This window comes from Azolla caroliniana, unplaced genomic scaffold (assembly GCF_043228905.1).
Source record: "Azolla caroliniana isolate FFs.n. ecotype wild unplaced genomic scaffold, voAzoCaro1.0.p SCAF_3, whole genome shotgun sequence".
In the NCBI taxonomy this organism is placed as follows: Eukaryota; Viridiplantae; Streptophyta; class Polypodiopsida; order Salviniales; family Salviniaceae; genus Azolla; species Azolla caroliniana.
In genome coordinates, this window is record NW_028230438.1 from 446,401 (window position 1) to 463,098 (window position 16,698).

Consider the following 16,698-nt stretch of genomic DNA (forward strand, 5'->3'; position numbering starts at 1 on the left):
TTTTTATAAAAAAAACAAGTTATTTTTTATAAGAAAAAAGCAAAACTATTTTGTCATTGTGAGTTATAAATCTTTACAATAGCTTTTCATACTAGGCTCTCAAAACAATCTACTTGCCTCTTTAGAGACAGAAAAGAGGAAGTGCTAATATTAAACCCACATAAAGGAACACCGCCCAGAAACCATTCACCATTCACAATAGTGTTTTGGAGAAGTTAGCAACACTTGTTGTTTACTACCTAAAAGGAGAGCCACCATAAGGGAAGAGGGGATGTTTCCTTGGTGGTTCAAGCCATTGCTCAGCACATCATCAGCAAGAAGTTCAATTTCCATCCCCTCCCCTTGGCTAGCAATCAACCCCCACTTAAGAGAAACAAAACCAAAAAGAATTGACATCTGTCGCATAGTATAAAGAGAAATTCCCTAGAAAATTAGAAACTACCTATAGCTTAGTTCCCTTCCTCTTCAGAAGCTTTCAAATAAGATGTTTCAGCGTCATGTCCCGAACCATTACCACCTTGTGTGCCATGGGCAGCTTCTGCACTCAGCATATCTGACTTGAAACCCCCACTCAAACCCCTACTTACTGATGGTGTACCAGAATTACCTGTTGGGTGTCCGCGAACAAAGTCAGGAAAACCACCCATCCCTTGTTCAGATGCCATGCCCCCAAGAGAGCTACTACCTCCCATGTTCATTCCATGTTGCCCTTGCATTGCTTGCTGCTGCTGCTGCTGCTGCTGCTGGTGTAGCATTGGATATGACTGTTGAGGATATGGAGCCGGGTTCCTTGCCGCCATGAAGGACTGCTGTGCTGCCATCTGTTGCTGAGCTTGCTGATGTGCCATGTAATGCATCCCTGGCTGTTGCATCATTGCTGCTTGAGGAACCTAGTAAAATGAAAAAGATGTTTGGTATCTTTAAAAGCCCAAAATGACATCTGAACCAAATACATAAAGTTCCCCAGTGTGATCTGGTAAAATGTCCAATAACAAGAAAAATAGCAAAAAGTCAGTGTAGTGTGCCTAATGGAAATGGGATAATATTTTGGAAATGCATGGATTCATTCAAGGAAATCTCTTTCAATTGAAGTTACAACCTGTAAGGAAAAGAAAAAAAACAAATTCAACGTACTTGTGCGGATGGTTGTTGAGGCTGTGAATCTGCAATTGCAGCTAAATACATGAGATTTGCTTGTAACTTTGCTTGATAGCTGCATGTGACGAAATGACGCACTAGTCTCATTGAATAATAAGGTAAATTCTAATAATAAGATGAAGATATCGGAAATGCTTCACAGAATATCATACTGTCTACTACATTGCAAACCACAGGTGCTTGGTACACATACAACACATGGTTAATCCACCATATCCATAGAAAAGTGGCAATGAGTCCTTGACTGTATTCATCATCTACTCACAAAATAAAACAAGACCTAGTAATGACTCCCCTAAAGAAGGCTGCATGTGAACACTTACGCTGCGCATTCGTTTAATTTACCAAGGTTTTGATTGTCCAGTATAGCCAAAATCAGCTGTTTGTTCTCGTCCAGATACTACAATAAAGACAAGGCGAAAGCATACTGTCAATATGCACTTCCTGAAGACAAAATAATTATAATTTCTCAAAATGATTTATTCACAAATTACACCTCCATGTTACAGATGTTTCTGTGCTAGAATTACATTCTAACATCTAAGATTTCTATCTTGGTTACCTATGAAGACATCATTCATAAAACCCAAAGTCAAAGTTGATCAATTCCATCCACAGTATTCAAAATAATGTATGGACCTTTATTACATAAATTTGATCAATTGTTCAACTAATGGTAACTTCCAACCTGAGAACGGTTACTGGGTTGCCCTTCTCAAATACACAATTCTAAGCATTCTTCATTACCATATGCTAATATTACAATCATTCTAAAAATTGACGGGAAGGGAAGATTGCATAACCAAAACCTCAAATGCGGGTTTAAAAATGGCACAGATAGCAGGAAACCATACCCAGTTGAAAATTCAAAAGAGAATATAGAAAATGCGGTAGCCTAATAATGATGATCCAAACAATTTACATACAACAATTTGATAAACCCATCTACAAAGAGAAGCAAAATCAGCTAATGCACTCATAAACCATGATGCCTGTGTTCATTCATGAAGCTTTTTATGTTCATAGATTTTCCAGAAGGCATTCGCTATATTATATAATCTCAATAACAGGTTGGATGAAACAAAAAAATTGGGGTACTAAAGGAGTGATTATACTAAAAAATATCCGGTTTTATAAGGCATATGGAAGCAACAAGGTCCAATTAATGCATTATTTGTCACCTCATATAGAACATGATAGATAGTGGTCAATGAAGAGACCCTTGGTCTCTATGCTTGAGAAATCTTCACTTGCAAATCATTGATGCCTCTTGTTGTTATCCTCAAATGCATTGACATTTTTTTGAGGAAAGTGTGACTGTGTATGATCTTAAAATAAACGCATGAATGAATGTTTTAATACCTTAATTTCATAAAGCATAAGCTTTAGTACTACTACAACCATCATATTTAAACATTTAAACTCGAAGGGCAACTTTTTTGGGACATATAAAGGCAATGCTCGCACAATGTGCTTTATCAGGTACTGTCCTATTTCATCCTGAAATATAGCCTTTACAATCAGTTTTCAAACTAGGTTCCTTGAATAAAAGACTGACAATGCTAAAAAGTGGGATATGATCTTTTTCACCAGTTTATGTACTATGCCTCTTCATTAAGGACATTTTCCCCTTAACTCTCCTTATGAAGTCCTTGTGCCAGTAACATTGTATTCTGCCCCTGCCGACAATGTCACTACTGCTCTACATGAAAGAAAATAAGTCCTTGAAGATGTAGCATACATGTCACAAAACCATTACTGAATAGCACTCAATGTGGCACTTCTTAGAAATTAGGATTCTATTCAGTATTCACGAAAAGTGCTCTCATTCGCTAAACCATAGATTGAATCTTTCAAACTTGTTGGTTGGAATACCTATAAAATGTCCAATACAATTCTATAATTTGGTGTGCTAAAAACAAGTATAATTGTAGGATTTCTTCAAAGAAACCGATTACTTTGGGAGAACGGGAGCCTCATTCACTAAAACTTCAATAGATTTTGACACTTGCTCATAGCAAATGGAACAAAACTGATAAAAAAAATACTAAAACACCCATCAAGTTTTGGGATTGCAAAAGTAAAGAGAACCAAATTCAATAAAACCCCATGATTTCTGTGCTACATTCCTAACAAATTAGTAGTGACGTCTCATCAAGACCTTTTATTTCAGGAGAAAGATGCCCTGATTCACTAAAAATAATTGTTGAGTTTTTCAACTTTTTCACTGTAAGGGAAACAAATTTCTGATAGAAATACATCTTTTTTTTTGTCAAATTATTATATATTTAAAGTATGCTCTCGCAGTGAGCTATCATTATGTCAGGAAAAATGTGCCATCTTTCACTAAAACACCCATTGACTTTTTTAATTCTTGTTTGTAAATGGAAGAAAATCCAATAGAGATATAAGGTAATATTCATAGCTAAATATCTATAAATTTGGTACGTCCTTCCCTATAAAATGAACGATTTGGGCCAATTAGTAAAAGTAGTTTTGTGAGCACGGCTCCAACTTCTCTCTCAATAGAAACACATAAACGGATAGATTAAAACGATACTGCAACGAACAGATATCCCATATATAATAAACATGAAACTTGTATGTCCTCTTTAATAGTTAATCTAGGGTTTCAAAAAAAAACAAAAACAAAAAAGGCTTCATTTTATTCCAGCAAAGATCTCCACTTGGAACGACATATATGAGCATAAGAAAGGGGGGAAGCAAAATGGAAAGAACGTGAAATACCTTCTGAATCAGCTCTGTCGTAACGTTGTGGGCGGGATAAGCACCCCCCATGTGAGCTTGCATGGGGTGCTGCATCGCAGAAAGACAAAAGGCAAAAGGCAGAAAACAGAAAGCAAAAGGCAAAAGTTCCCTTAATTTCTGTCTGCGCGTGAGTGGGCTTCTGTTGAGTGAGTCTTCAGCTTAACCAAGAAAAAAGGGGGAAAGGAAGGGAGGGGGGGGGGGGGGGGGGGGGGGGAGGAGGGAGAGAGAAAAACAGAGGTCACGGGAACGATACTCTCTCTCTCTCTCTCTCTCCTAACTTCAATCAAATCAAAAGAGAGCAAAGCATGGTTTTTGAATAGCCATCAGATTTTGTCCCTAGCAAGCAAAGCTATGGTTCATGGGTCTCTCTCTCTCTCTCTCTCTCTCTCTCTCTCATTACACAACACGCCTATAGGAGAGTGTGGGGGTTCATTCTCGGACGAAACCTAGTGGACCTGCCTTCAATCATTCACTCACGCACACACATGAGTAATTCCATATTCATATGGCATAACAAAATCATCGGTCGCCTTGGATTGGGGCGGATTGCATGCAACGAAATCGTAACACTTTTCTTGGACTCGAAAGTTGTGCTCGAATCGCACCTTTAAAGCATTGGTCCAACATACTGTCTTTGGGAGCACGTTTAGGTCTGGCTCATATTGAATGCTCGGGCAAAGACCCATGAACAAAATGCATTGATCATAGAAAGAAAAAGTGTGTTGTAGCAAGAATTTAGAAAACACCTTCAAACTAATATATTCGAGCAAACACATACAACCGAATATAAACGAAACCAATCAATAGCTTTGAGATTTTCCATTTCAAATCGACCCACGTGGGCATACGGCCCTGAGGATAACATGCGAGTCAATGGCGTAAATGTTTGTCAATTGCATATTCCATGTACATCGTTGTTAACTAGCAAACCAAAAACAACAAGCTATCAAAGGTTAACATACAAAACATTATGCAATTGAGTTATAATTCAGTAGTATTTATTGTAGTCTCATAAAATCTATAACCTTTCCTTGCCCACAAGTTATTCCAAGTCAAGCTTACTTATTTATTGTACTTGTCATAAGCATGCCATTTTTTGTGATTTACATCAAGTCACTTATCACTTTTGTGATGATAGGATGTGTGTAAAATAGGATATTATCAGTAAACTAGCTACAATATCAAGTAGAAAAGTGGAGTACCCACTCTAGTACTGAACCACAAGTTGAATAGTCAACTAAGTTGTTTGGATAATAAAAGTGTGAGCAATCTTGGTGGGGAAGTATAATACGGTGACAATACAATATAAAGTAATTTGTTCGTAGAGTGAACTATTCCCCAGTCTTATATATTGTTCAATGTTGAGCTCAATAGTGAAGTGTACTTTGAGTAGTGCACTAAGGTGTTCCTCACAAGAAAGCATCATAAGTAACAATTAAATTGTGAAGCTTTTTTCGAACTAAGCGTGCCAAATGACCAAACCCTTATAAGCGGGGTATATATATATATTATACATATAATAAGGCATTTGTGAGTGTAAAAGCATTGCCTTTATACATTTATTATATAAGAGATGTGAAAGGTCCCGACTCCCTACCAATTCAGTCTAACACATATTATTAACATTGCCTTTATGAGGTGTTGCTATCACTTCTAAACATTGGGTTGTGGCAACTCATACACAAAGCTATTGTTTCAGGATAGTAATATCTTATGGGAAGTTTGAATGGTTTAAAACTTTGCCGTCTTTCAACATGATATATTTATGAATATTTATGTCTTTGGTAGTAAGTTCCTCGAACTTTGTAGTTGTCCTAGCAATAAAATCTTCAATATCGCAATCATGAATGTCAAAACAATTGAATGAAGCTCTCTTTATATTCTCCTTTAACTTGGTTTGTTACTTTTGTTACTTCTCTCACTCAATATCACGCTAATGAATGTCAAAACGTTTGAATGAAGCCCTCTTCATATTCCCCCCTTCACTTTTGTTCTCTACTTTGCTCCTTGGTTACTCCTCTCACTCTTAAAATAATGTACAAAAAGATATGCAAGTCAAGTACAATGGCCTAAATCTTGAATACAACTTATGGTTATTTCAGGCCAAAAAACATAGGGTCTAATCGTGTTCATGATCTCAATATGCTTAATCCTGGAATATAGTGATGCCAAGATTGTTTGCTTAACAAAGGTATCAACTACCTACCACACATACCATTTGGGGTCAAGCATTCATGTGGAAATCTCGACTTCTCACTAACATGAACATATATTGAACTACAAGGTAACTCCTTTTGTTGTGGGCCTAGTTCCAAGAGTACATTTTTCATTGCGAGCGAAAGCACCTTGAAATAAATTCAATATACCCTGTCTACGTTTAACTAACGTAATAGATGAACTCCTAATCAACAAAGCATCTTGAAATCAATATAATCTAGCATTATCCTACATTGGCCTAAATTTCAATTTCCTAGGTTTTCTCCTTGTTCAATACTTGTCATCATTTCATTGGCATGTGTATTGGCTTCAATATGAGGAAATAATGTAACGGAAGAGAGACAAAATGTAGAAGTTATCAAAGGGTGTTGTGTCCCCGTAATGTAAAAGGAGAGGAAGACAAAAAAACACGTAAAATGTCAAGATACGTAAAGGTTAAATGATAAGCTCCTCTAAAGTCTTATTGATTTTCCAACTTTTAAGGTAGAGGTATTGCTCTCTAATCTCTTTTTTCCTCGTCTATATAAAGCAAAGTGCAAGAGGCTTACAACAACAAAGGCAATGTGTTGTCGATTGAAACTTGTGACTCCTACTTCTAGAAAACTCCTCCATACTTTCCCCCCCCCTCTTTCCTTAATATTGATCTTGCCCACCCCATGCAACGAGGTTGACAATTGTAACCCTCAACTATATCTTGATATCAATCTTCAAAGATTTGCCGTAATATGTTGAGAATTAAATTCAATGTATTAGACGAAAGATTCGTAATTGAGTGTCTTGTTATTCTCGATTGAACGAGAACTGACACAAAATTTTCAATTCGAAAATCCAAGAAATATGGGGATTTCATCTACACACGATATCGTGTCGGTTACACAAGAGTCATAATTTGGTTCCATACATTTGAGTGCTCGGGTCTCGCCATTGTCTTGAGGATGCCGTGAGGTTCATGTCAAACTTACTGGATCACACTTCGGAATTCCGTTGACGAAGTTGTTACAGGAAAAGAAAAAAGAATGTATCAAAAAATGGCAGGAGGAGTCGAACCCACAGCCGGATTCCGAGATGTCCGGCGCCCGACCAACAGAGCAATGAACAGAATTTTCGTTGGAAAAGGCTTTGATGCAAAAAAAAGTTTGAGAAAACCTTGGGTCGGCTGATTGAATGAATCCATCCATCCATCCATCCATCCATCCCCCCAAAACCCAAAAATAAAGAGAAGGTTTTCAGGAGAGAGTCAGGTAAAGGAAGGGCGTCGTGGAGAGATAGATTCTGAGGAAGGAAGGCCTCAGACCGCCCTGCGAGCAGCTGGCGAAGAGGAGGAAAGGAAGAGACGGCTGTTCATGTTGCTGCTGCCTGCTCCTGTCACAGTTCACTGTGGCTCTGCAGACTACTGCGTCTACGCCGAGCCACAGCTTCGTGGGGGGGGGGGGCTCGAACCTACTAGGCTTCGTTTGTTACATACATTAACATACATACATCAAAGACATACAGTACATACTCAAATGGTACTCTATACATACACTGTACATACAAATACCTAATGTGGATAATACATTAGTTTTTGCCATTTCAAATTAACGTACTCTCAAGGGTTTCTCTGTCACTCTACATTCTCAAAAAAAGGGAAATCCCAAGTGGTCCCACACATTTTACATGGATTTACATGGAACATCCATCACTCATCTTCAACTCTTTGTCAAGGACCACCATCTTATCTGATTCAAGCTCCCGATGATCTTGTTCCGCTCTCACATGCATGACAACGATGGGTTATGTGATTGTATGCTCCATTGTTTCTAAAGTTCAACGATATATGTAGTTCTTTGAACACACTCCTCTACTCATCAACGAAAATCCACATTTCAACTTGTTTCATCACTACTCCCACTCACAATCTCCAACATCACAACATGTCAACAACCATCATTGGACACCAAACATCTTGTAACATCTTTTGATATTCTTACCAAACGCTTACTTCTTACTTGGATATTCTTCTTGAGAACCACTTCGAGGTTGGTGTGTAGGGATGTACATTGTCTGTCCTTTTGTGGGCAAGACAAGTGAGAGCAAGTATCAATACCTCTCGAAGTACTAACACATAACCTAACCTAATTGCTCGAATAAGCTCTAAACTCAACTTATACCTTAACCAAACATGCGGGGCGAAAACTTTTGCGCAAACATGCAGAGATTTTACCACATTTCCCATGAACTTGATAGAAGAAAGAAGGATCAAGATTTCACCAACTCGATTAAGTTTCCATTAGTCCACGCTTAGGTAATTACAAGCTAGTGAGGATGTAATGACTAGGCTATTAACTTACAATTAAGAGAATGATATAGAGAGAGATAGGCTTTGGCGTTTGCTCTAGGTAGTATATTTGAATGATGAAACCCATGTACAAGGTTTATAGTTTTACCATATACTTCCTTTTTATTTAACTAGATTAAAGTTACATCCCAACTTTAACAATGGGTAAAGTGTAGATGTTTACAAATATGACCTCTCTCTCTCTCTCTCTCTCTCTCTCTCTCTCTCTCTACTCCGTGGCAGCCTCACACTATGACATCAAATCATAAAATTCAGAGAACCAAAGTTTGATCCTCACAATGGGGTAACCTTGTGTCATAGAGCACCATTGGTCTTCATGGATTTAAAAAAGATACTTGTATACCTTGGGAGGGGCTCACTATAAAAAACTACATTTACTTCACGAGGTTGAAGATGAAGAGCATCTCATGCTATGATGTGCAGAATTCCCAGCCATCCATCAACAAATCCTACAATTAATTAATGCATGCACTAATCTAACAAAACTTGTTCAAGTTGGACATACCAAGTCCCACCTCTTAGGCACACATTTATGATTATTACGTAAACATAGAAACGACATTAAGGATATGCATGAGCCATGTGTGGTGACACCATTTGCACAAATAGAGGAGACTATTGTGTATCACTCATTTTGAGCCCCATGCACCATAGGTCATGTTCATAGACTTTTGTGATTTAATATCACCATCATCAACTCTTGTAGATTACATGCACTTGTAGTTGTACAAATGGCAGCTTCAAAACACTATAGAAGTGATGAAGGAAGCAAACGAATTCTATAGATAACTCTATAATATTTTGTCTCTTTATACATTTTCCAACTGGCAAATAAAATGTTATGGACAAACATTTCATAGGCATCTACTTGTATAGACTATCAAAATGAACTTGTGAATCTACTAGAATAATCATAGATATTTCTATAAGCTTTTGTTTTACTGTACATATTTCATAATGATAAGCCAAAATTTCGACAACACTACCAACACGAACTTATGGATCTTGTGGATCTGTTATATAGAATAACGCGTGATGGTAGCTTTATATAACCACAAAAGTTACATCAAAACACAAAATAATGGAGCTATATTGAATTTTCATGTGTTAGATGGTCCTTTATTGTGACCTGTCATAGTTCATGAAAATTTATGTTCTTTCTTATTCTCTAAATTTTATTGTTAGCACATTTAGTATTCTTACTATTTGTCTCTTCATGTACAAGGGAAGATGCATATATATGTAATGAATATTGTTTTATGCATACATATATAGGCATCTTCTAAGATCCCTATATATGTGATGAATATGATCCATTTTGTTTTATCTATTTTTTACCTATTGAGTCCTTATGTAATATGGAGTATATTGTGTTTACTAGCTAGGATCCCCCAAGTGTGTGGGTGTTCGATGCCAAAAAACGAAATATATGACTATGGATACATATCCATCTATTCTTGTTTCTTATTAGCAATTTCTACATGTAATAATCTCTTTGTTTCTTTTATCGTAATTACCTTACCCTAGTTGTAAGTTGTTATTAGCACTACATGTTGGGTTCAAGACCCAAATTTCTCACCTCTTTACTACTCCATAGATATCTCTTATTTCACTAGATGCATGCCTGTGGTATGTAGCTGTTGAAGCCATGACCACCTGGTCTCCATTTGACAATTCTTACTTGCACATTCGTGTGTTTGTTCTTGTAGCAAAAAAAATGGTGGGTGGAAGTGAAAATGCATGCAAAGGGTCAATAGAGAGATGGGTATGGAAGACAAAACAGCCTACAAGGGCAATTAGATGAGGTTTGCAACCACTCCAATGACGTGGCCACTACCCGGTTGCGCTTTTGGCAGAAATGGCGGAACACGCCTTTGGTGACGCTAGGAGAAAGTGGACCGAGGTGGAACTACCAGCCCCCACGATGGTTATTTCCTTCTTTCACGCCTCCCTCCCTTCGATGTAGGCCCCGGGAGTCGGCTCATTCTGGCCGACACTAAAGGTCACTGCTTTTAGGTATAGGTATCTACTTACTTTAGGTAGTTGGTTTGAAAAACTATGTAAGTAGTCTCATTTTCTTGATCTTGATCTGAGGGAGATTCCCTGTTTTGTGTATAAGCTTCCTTGTATAGTCTCCTTGTAATAATCCTTCCTAACTAATGGGAAAGTAGCTTTATTTTGGAAAAAAAAAAAAAACAAGGCATTCTAGAAGAGGGAAATAATTATTAATGAGTAGGGGAAAACTTTAGATGGGGAGTAAATATAATAGAGTATTGGTGAGAAGAGGGACGTATCCCATTAGATAGTACTAAGAAACACTTGTCATGCAAAAAAGACTTTCACAACAAATTTATGGGAATGAAAAACATACAAACACACCACCAATGTTCCAATGTTTTTTTTTGTTGTTGTTGTGTGGGGGGGGGGGGGGGGTGCATTGTTGAATGATATAAGACGATAATGGTTTGAGTTGTTTCAAGGTTATCATAATTTTTTGCTCATAAACCCAAGGATAACAAGGACAATTTAAAGTACATATTGGTTATTACATGCTTCAATTAGAGGGAACATGGTCATCCATTGAGGTTTAGGTTGAAAAATCACCATTTGCACAACCCTCTCTTCTCTAATTTGTCTATGATACTATGCTTGTTGAGTTTACATTAGAAATTTTAACAAGCTAAAACAAAACATTTGCAAGCTACTCATTCCTTTTGCTTTACTAGTGATGATTAATACATGCACCTTATTTGTAAAATCTAACGAGGCAGAGAAGAAAATGGAAGCATGATTGTCACGAGCTAACGTTCTCAAGTACCCCAAGAACTCTAAAATGGAGGAGAGGGAATAAATCGAGGGTATAATTGTCAAACAACACATATCATTTCATTCAACAAAAAGTATGATTGACCGGATATTTGCATAGAAGCACATGCATTTGACAGAATTAAAAGGCTCAAATAACACATACAACTAAATAAAGGGGGATGGATTCACCATCGTTTGCTCAAATAACATTTATGATCTCTCTATTGGATAGAGCCAATGGGCACCACCATTTGCTCATAACCTAACTTCTTTATTGGTTGATGTTGAAGGGCATTTTAGATTGAGCAAATTGAAATAAGTGCATCTTAAGACAATAAAGAAAAATTGTGTATTTCATCCCAACAAGCAATATCTAGCATCCAAAGGACATTGCACCACTAAATAGTTCTCTCACAATCAAATCATCACATAATGTCTTAAAACTCCCAACGTCATCAAGTTGTCACCGGTCATTAAAAACACTATATGCACAATATTTCATGATTGAATCAACATGTATTCGTCCTAACACTCCACTCCAATCAAGTTGTCCCAATTTGGTTAAAAACCGAATGTATTAAAAATAATAAAACATTGATAAAAGGAAGCAAATAGCAAGAACCAAGAACAATACACAAAATCTTGGATGTTGAAAAGGGAAAGTCGAGTGCGAGAAAACTATGAGCAAGTCACTTGAAAACGTTGACTTAACATCCAATGGAAAAACCATTTGCAAGATGTCCAAAAACTATGTGCAAGTTACTTGAAAATGTTGACTAACATCTAAAGGGAAAACCAATTGCAAGATACCCTCATGTCTGCGAGCAAAAGTAAGTTATTCGATCTTTTAGCGAGTTACAATTGACATAAAGGTAAAGCCAACAAAACAAAAGAGAACTACTTCCAAGCCCCACCCAAGTATTACATTAGTGTGTATACATACATACATACATATATATAGATATAGACAAAACGTGCCCCTAAGTGAAACACAATTACATGTCAACATTATTTGCCCATAAGACTTGAGGAAAAACCATGAAAGGAAAAGATGTTTTAGTTTTATTAATCTTCTCCTTCATGGATGGGTTTGAGGACGATGCGAGAGTGATGGAGGAGGTGGAGGCTGAACTGCCCCCCCTTCTCGGAGACATCCACCTTATTGACGCCAGGTGGCGGTGCCATGCGAAACGTCTGCACGAGCCGTCCAATGACCAAGGCCAGAATGGGCAGGGCCAATATGATGCCCGGGCAACTCCGTCGGCCCACACCGAATGGCAGGTATCGGAAGTCATTGCCATTGGCCTCCACGTTTTTGCACTCCTCGAAGAAGCGCTCGGGCCGGAACTCATCGGGCTTGTCCCAGAGCTTGGGGTTGTTGGCCAGCCACCAGGCATTCACAAGCACTTTGCTCTCAGCAGGGATGTCATAGCCACCCAGCTTCTCCTGTTTGAGGTTCATGTGAGGCACGAGGAGCGGGATGGCCATGTGGTAACGGAGCGTCTCTTTCACCACCGCCTGCAGGTACGGCAGCCGGCCCACATCCGGCTCCGACACTGCTTTGCCCTTCCCTAGAACTCTCTCCAGCTCCTCCCTCACCTTCTCTTGGATCTTTGGGTGGTTCACGAGCTCCGCTATGCCCCACTCTATCGACCATAATGTCGTCTCCACGGCTATGTATGTACATCAACCATCAGATTATCAGATCCAAGACACGGACACAAAATTCAATTTCACATTGAAAAAAAGGAGATCGCCTGACACTTAATATCATCTTTCTTCTCCTTGATTAGCACTCAAATCAACACTCTATAATTACCTGCAACATTGATGTTCTCTATAATGTACAAGACGTTGTCCTCATTAATCTCGCCCCTCTCTTGGGCCTCGAGGATATGATCCAATGCACATTTCTCTTCGTTGCTCAACGGGGTCTTCCTCTTCTTCAACATCTCCCTATAAATTAATAATCAAGATTTAATGTCCTTTTACAGCTACAATAATTATAATAAGTAATCAGGATTTTAAACACACCCAATTTGCACCTATATTTACGATCCATTAAACCGTCTATGCCAGATAAGGTTTTAGGAGGAATTTCCAATAGTACGTAATCATGAATGATATGATAACATTAGGCTTCTCCTATTAGTTGTAGTTCCTTTTACATCGATTGAAATCAAGGCAAAATATGAAATGAAATAATCGGCATGATAGTTTGTGATCATAAATAATCATTAAACAAGCGTCAAATTAACGCCGGCCACCGCTAAGTACGACCATGAATTGAATTGTATTTTTTATAAGTGTAATGCAAAAATAAATAAATCGATCAAGTACTACTCACTTGTGTGGTTCCACGAATGCTTCTTTGAATAGGCCGAGCCGTTTGTCTTTAACCTCTTGGCAGCGTTTGAGGTAGCCGTTGAGGAATGGGCGGAGAATGGGTATGAAGTCACCGTAATTATACTCGAAGCTCTGTGCAAGTTGGCTCCGCTCGTTATTGAGCTGCTGGAGCTGAAGAAAGAGGGGGTCATCCAGGCTTGGGAATCGATGATGGAAAAGCATCCAGAACATATTGTTGTACATAAAGAGCTGTAGCCGGTGGCGGAGAACGATCCCGGAGGTGGCCGAATCAGGGTTAGACTTGACGTCTTGGATGATGGAGTCGATCTCCGCCTCCCAGGTGAGGTGATTCTGCTGGACTACTTTGTTGGTGAAGAAAGGGAGAGTCATGATGCGGCGCATGCGGCGCCAGTGGTCACCATAGACGGTGAACACCATGTCCTGGCCTTTGCCAGTGAAGATATCGAAGACCACGTTCCGTGTCCTAGACCCGAACTCCACGCCTTGGGTGTGGAGCACCTCCCGGGCGAGCTCGGGGGACGACACCACCACGATGTTGCGTTGGCCCATGCGCAGCAGGAAGATGTCCCCGTAGCGCTGGGCCAGCTTGGCCAGGAGCCGTTGGTTGAGGTCGTCGCCCACCTGGAGCCAGTTACCGACCACCGGGAGGGGCCACGGGCCCGGAGGGAGCTTCAGGTGCCGGGAGGATCGGAGGAGCCACGAGGCGGCGGCCACGGCCAATAGGCCCATCACGATGGCCACGAGCCACGCATCGGTCCCACCGCCCATCCATTCTTTCGCCACATCGCCAAACCCGCCGAGTACGGCTACTACCACAGCCATGCGATTATCAATCACTAAGGATGGGAGAGACAGCGAGAGAGAGAGATATTAATCACGTGATGATTGGAGCCCTAATTCAAATCTTGGAGGTACCGACCAGAATTTTGATGTTCTGTTCTCTTCTGTTTAAATATGATAGAACTTGTTTATTATTCTTGGTTGGTTAGAACTTAGAACGAACAAATCTTTCACCCTAAGAAGACAGAACTTTAGTTACGGCGGACAAGAGAAAGAAAAAAGAAGATGCTAAACATGGAGGGGCATAAAAAAGGGGGGGGGGGGGGGGGCAGCTGCAGCAGGAGGAGAAAGGAGAAGCAGAAGGGGGAGAATCTGATGATCAAATCAAAATCAGAAGAAGATCGTTGTTCGATTCCATCTAATAATTCTAGCACCTCACTTTACAATGAGCCTATTACATTCATACTGATACTTCTATGGCTTATTGAATTATATACTTTTAAACTTGCTTCAGAACTATATATATATATATATATATACAGACAAAAAGAGAAAGGCAGAATCAGAAACGATGGGCGCCCATAAATCACACTCATCTCGTCTCGTGTGTGTGTGTGTTTCTGTGTGGAGACGCTGGAATTGGACCGGCCCCAACCCTCCCGGTGCGTTGACCCAGTCAAGGCCCCAAGCTTGACCCGGTCAACGCTCATTTCACGCAATCCTTCCATGTTGCACATGCATGCATGACTGACTTATGGCAATGGCACTCTCTCCCTCATGTCTGTCACGCCTTCTGTCTTCCTCCTCACTTTCCTCGCACCCTCACACATCCATATTCTCTCTTACCATATCCATATCCATATAAACCTATATACATACCTCTAGTGGTGGTGATGGTGATGGCTCAACAAATCCCACTCTTTCTCCCAAGTTAGAACCAAAATGAAACAATGATCCGTTTGTCCACGGTTTTCCCGATTTCCTTGTGTTGTATACCAGAGGCCCACGAGTACCCTCCGCACAACAAGCTATATATATTCTAATTTCCTATTTGGCAAGGTTGGAATTGTCACAAGTCTTCTTTAGCCTTCAATGAATGAGGGGGTTGAGTCAACCTCTTTTAAACCCTACGTATACAAAGCTAAGGATTAACCTTGTCCATGGAGATTAATAACATCACAGAATCAACAAGAAATAGTAGATGTTTTAAATCATAGTCTTGCATACCATTCCAATTAGGATAGACTTGTTGGAAAGTGGATCCAAATCCTTCTTAATAGATGAAAAATGGAACTTTGAAGGAAGCATTGCGTACACTATTTTGGCATGAGCTTCACTTTTCACCTAATAAAAGGGAGACTTTTGGTTGGGATTAATTTGAGCCTCAAACTCTTACACTCATGAGAAAACCATTTTATCCCAAAGGCCTTCTCACAATCTATGAGGAGGGTAACGGTCAATCTCATTGAAAAGTAGTGTGTGATAATGCTTTAAGCGAAGGCATTAGGTAAATTAGGCACGAGAAGGCATTAGATAGATTAGGTTGCAGTGCTCCGACAATATTCCATTCATAAAGTAATGTTAAGTATAAACTAAATAACTACACGAGTACTAATGTTTGTGTGATGCTTGGAAGCGGAAGTGCATGTTCAATTATGGGTTAATATTGGCTAATTCATAAAAAATCCAACATTTTCTAGATAGTTTGTTATTCCTGATAAGTTAAAGATATTTTTAACGATCATGGGACTTAAGTACACAAGTTTTGTTGATGTGCATCTCCTTCCTAAGAAGAATTATTCATACTTCGAAGAACAAAGTCTAAACATGTGAATACGACACACATATACGATCTCAACTTTCTATGTGTGCACTTTAGTGTGACACTCAACTCATCACCCCCTCTCAATATGGCATCGTCATAGCTTCTACAAATCGCACTATATGCTCAACATGTAAAAATGAGAAAATATATTGTTTTGTAGCCTTATCAATATTTAAACCTTTCACCTTTTTGTTCAAATGGATAACCATTACTATGTGAACTACATGCCAAATGCATGATTCCACAAAACTCAGCAATGTCCAAATCAACATTGTTAATTGCATCTCTAGATTGACATGTATTTTCAACCCCTTTAGGTGTTGAACGATCGTCAAACTCGTTGATATGGGTGGTGATCGAATCAGTCAAACTCAACAATAGAACTTATCCGATGTGGTGCTCTTTTCATACATGTCATGCAACTTCCACCACAAAT

General features: G+C 39.1%; 2 protein-coding genes across 5 annotated transcripts; both read right to left on the minus strand.

Annotated features, from left to right (window-relative positions):
• Positions 1-4,117, minus strand: LOC147865702 (GRF-interacting factor 1-like). Of its 4 annotated transcripts, XM_087316037.1 has the most exons (6): positions 3,907-4,117; positions 1,482-1,558; positions 1,135-1,213; positions 608-890; positions 443-538; positions 1-363 (listed from the first exon to the last, which is right to left on the minus strand). In XM_087316037.1, the coding sequence occupies exons 1-5, from the start codon at positions 3,979-3,981 to the stop codon at positions 450-452; spliced, it is 603 nt and encodes a 200-aa protein (XP_087172163.1). In that variant the 5' UTR covers positions 3,982-4,117; the 3' UTR covers positions 1-363; positions 443-449. The 4 variants fall into 4 exon arrangements, with proteins under 4 accessions (XP_087172163.1, XP_087172162.1, XP_087172161.1 ...); XM_087316036.1 differs by having other exon boundaries at positions 1-538; positions 3,907-4,116; XM_087316035.1 differs by having other exon boundaries at positions 443-890; positions 3,907-4,115.
• An 8,137-nt stretch (positions 4,118-12,254) lies between these two features.
• Positions 12,255-14,660, minus strand: LOC147865703 (trans-cinnamate 4-monooxygenase-like). The gene is made up of 3 exons (XM_087316038.1): positions 13,638-14,660; positions 13,110-13,246; positions 12,255-12,963 (listed from the first exon to the last, which is right to left on the minus strand). Exons 1-3 carry the CDS (start codon positions 14,477-14,479, stop codon positions 12,356-12,358), a joined length of 1,587 nt encoding a protein of 528 aa, XP_087172164.1. The 5' UTR covers positions 14,480-14,660; the 3' UTR covers positions 12,255-12,355.
• Positions 14,661-16,698: the final 2,038 nt, after the last annotated feature.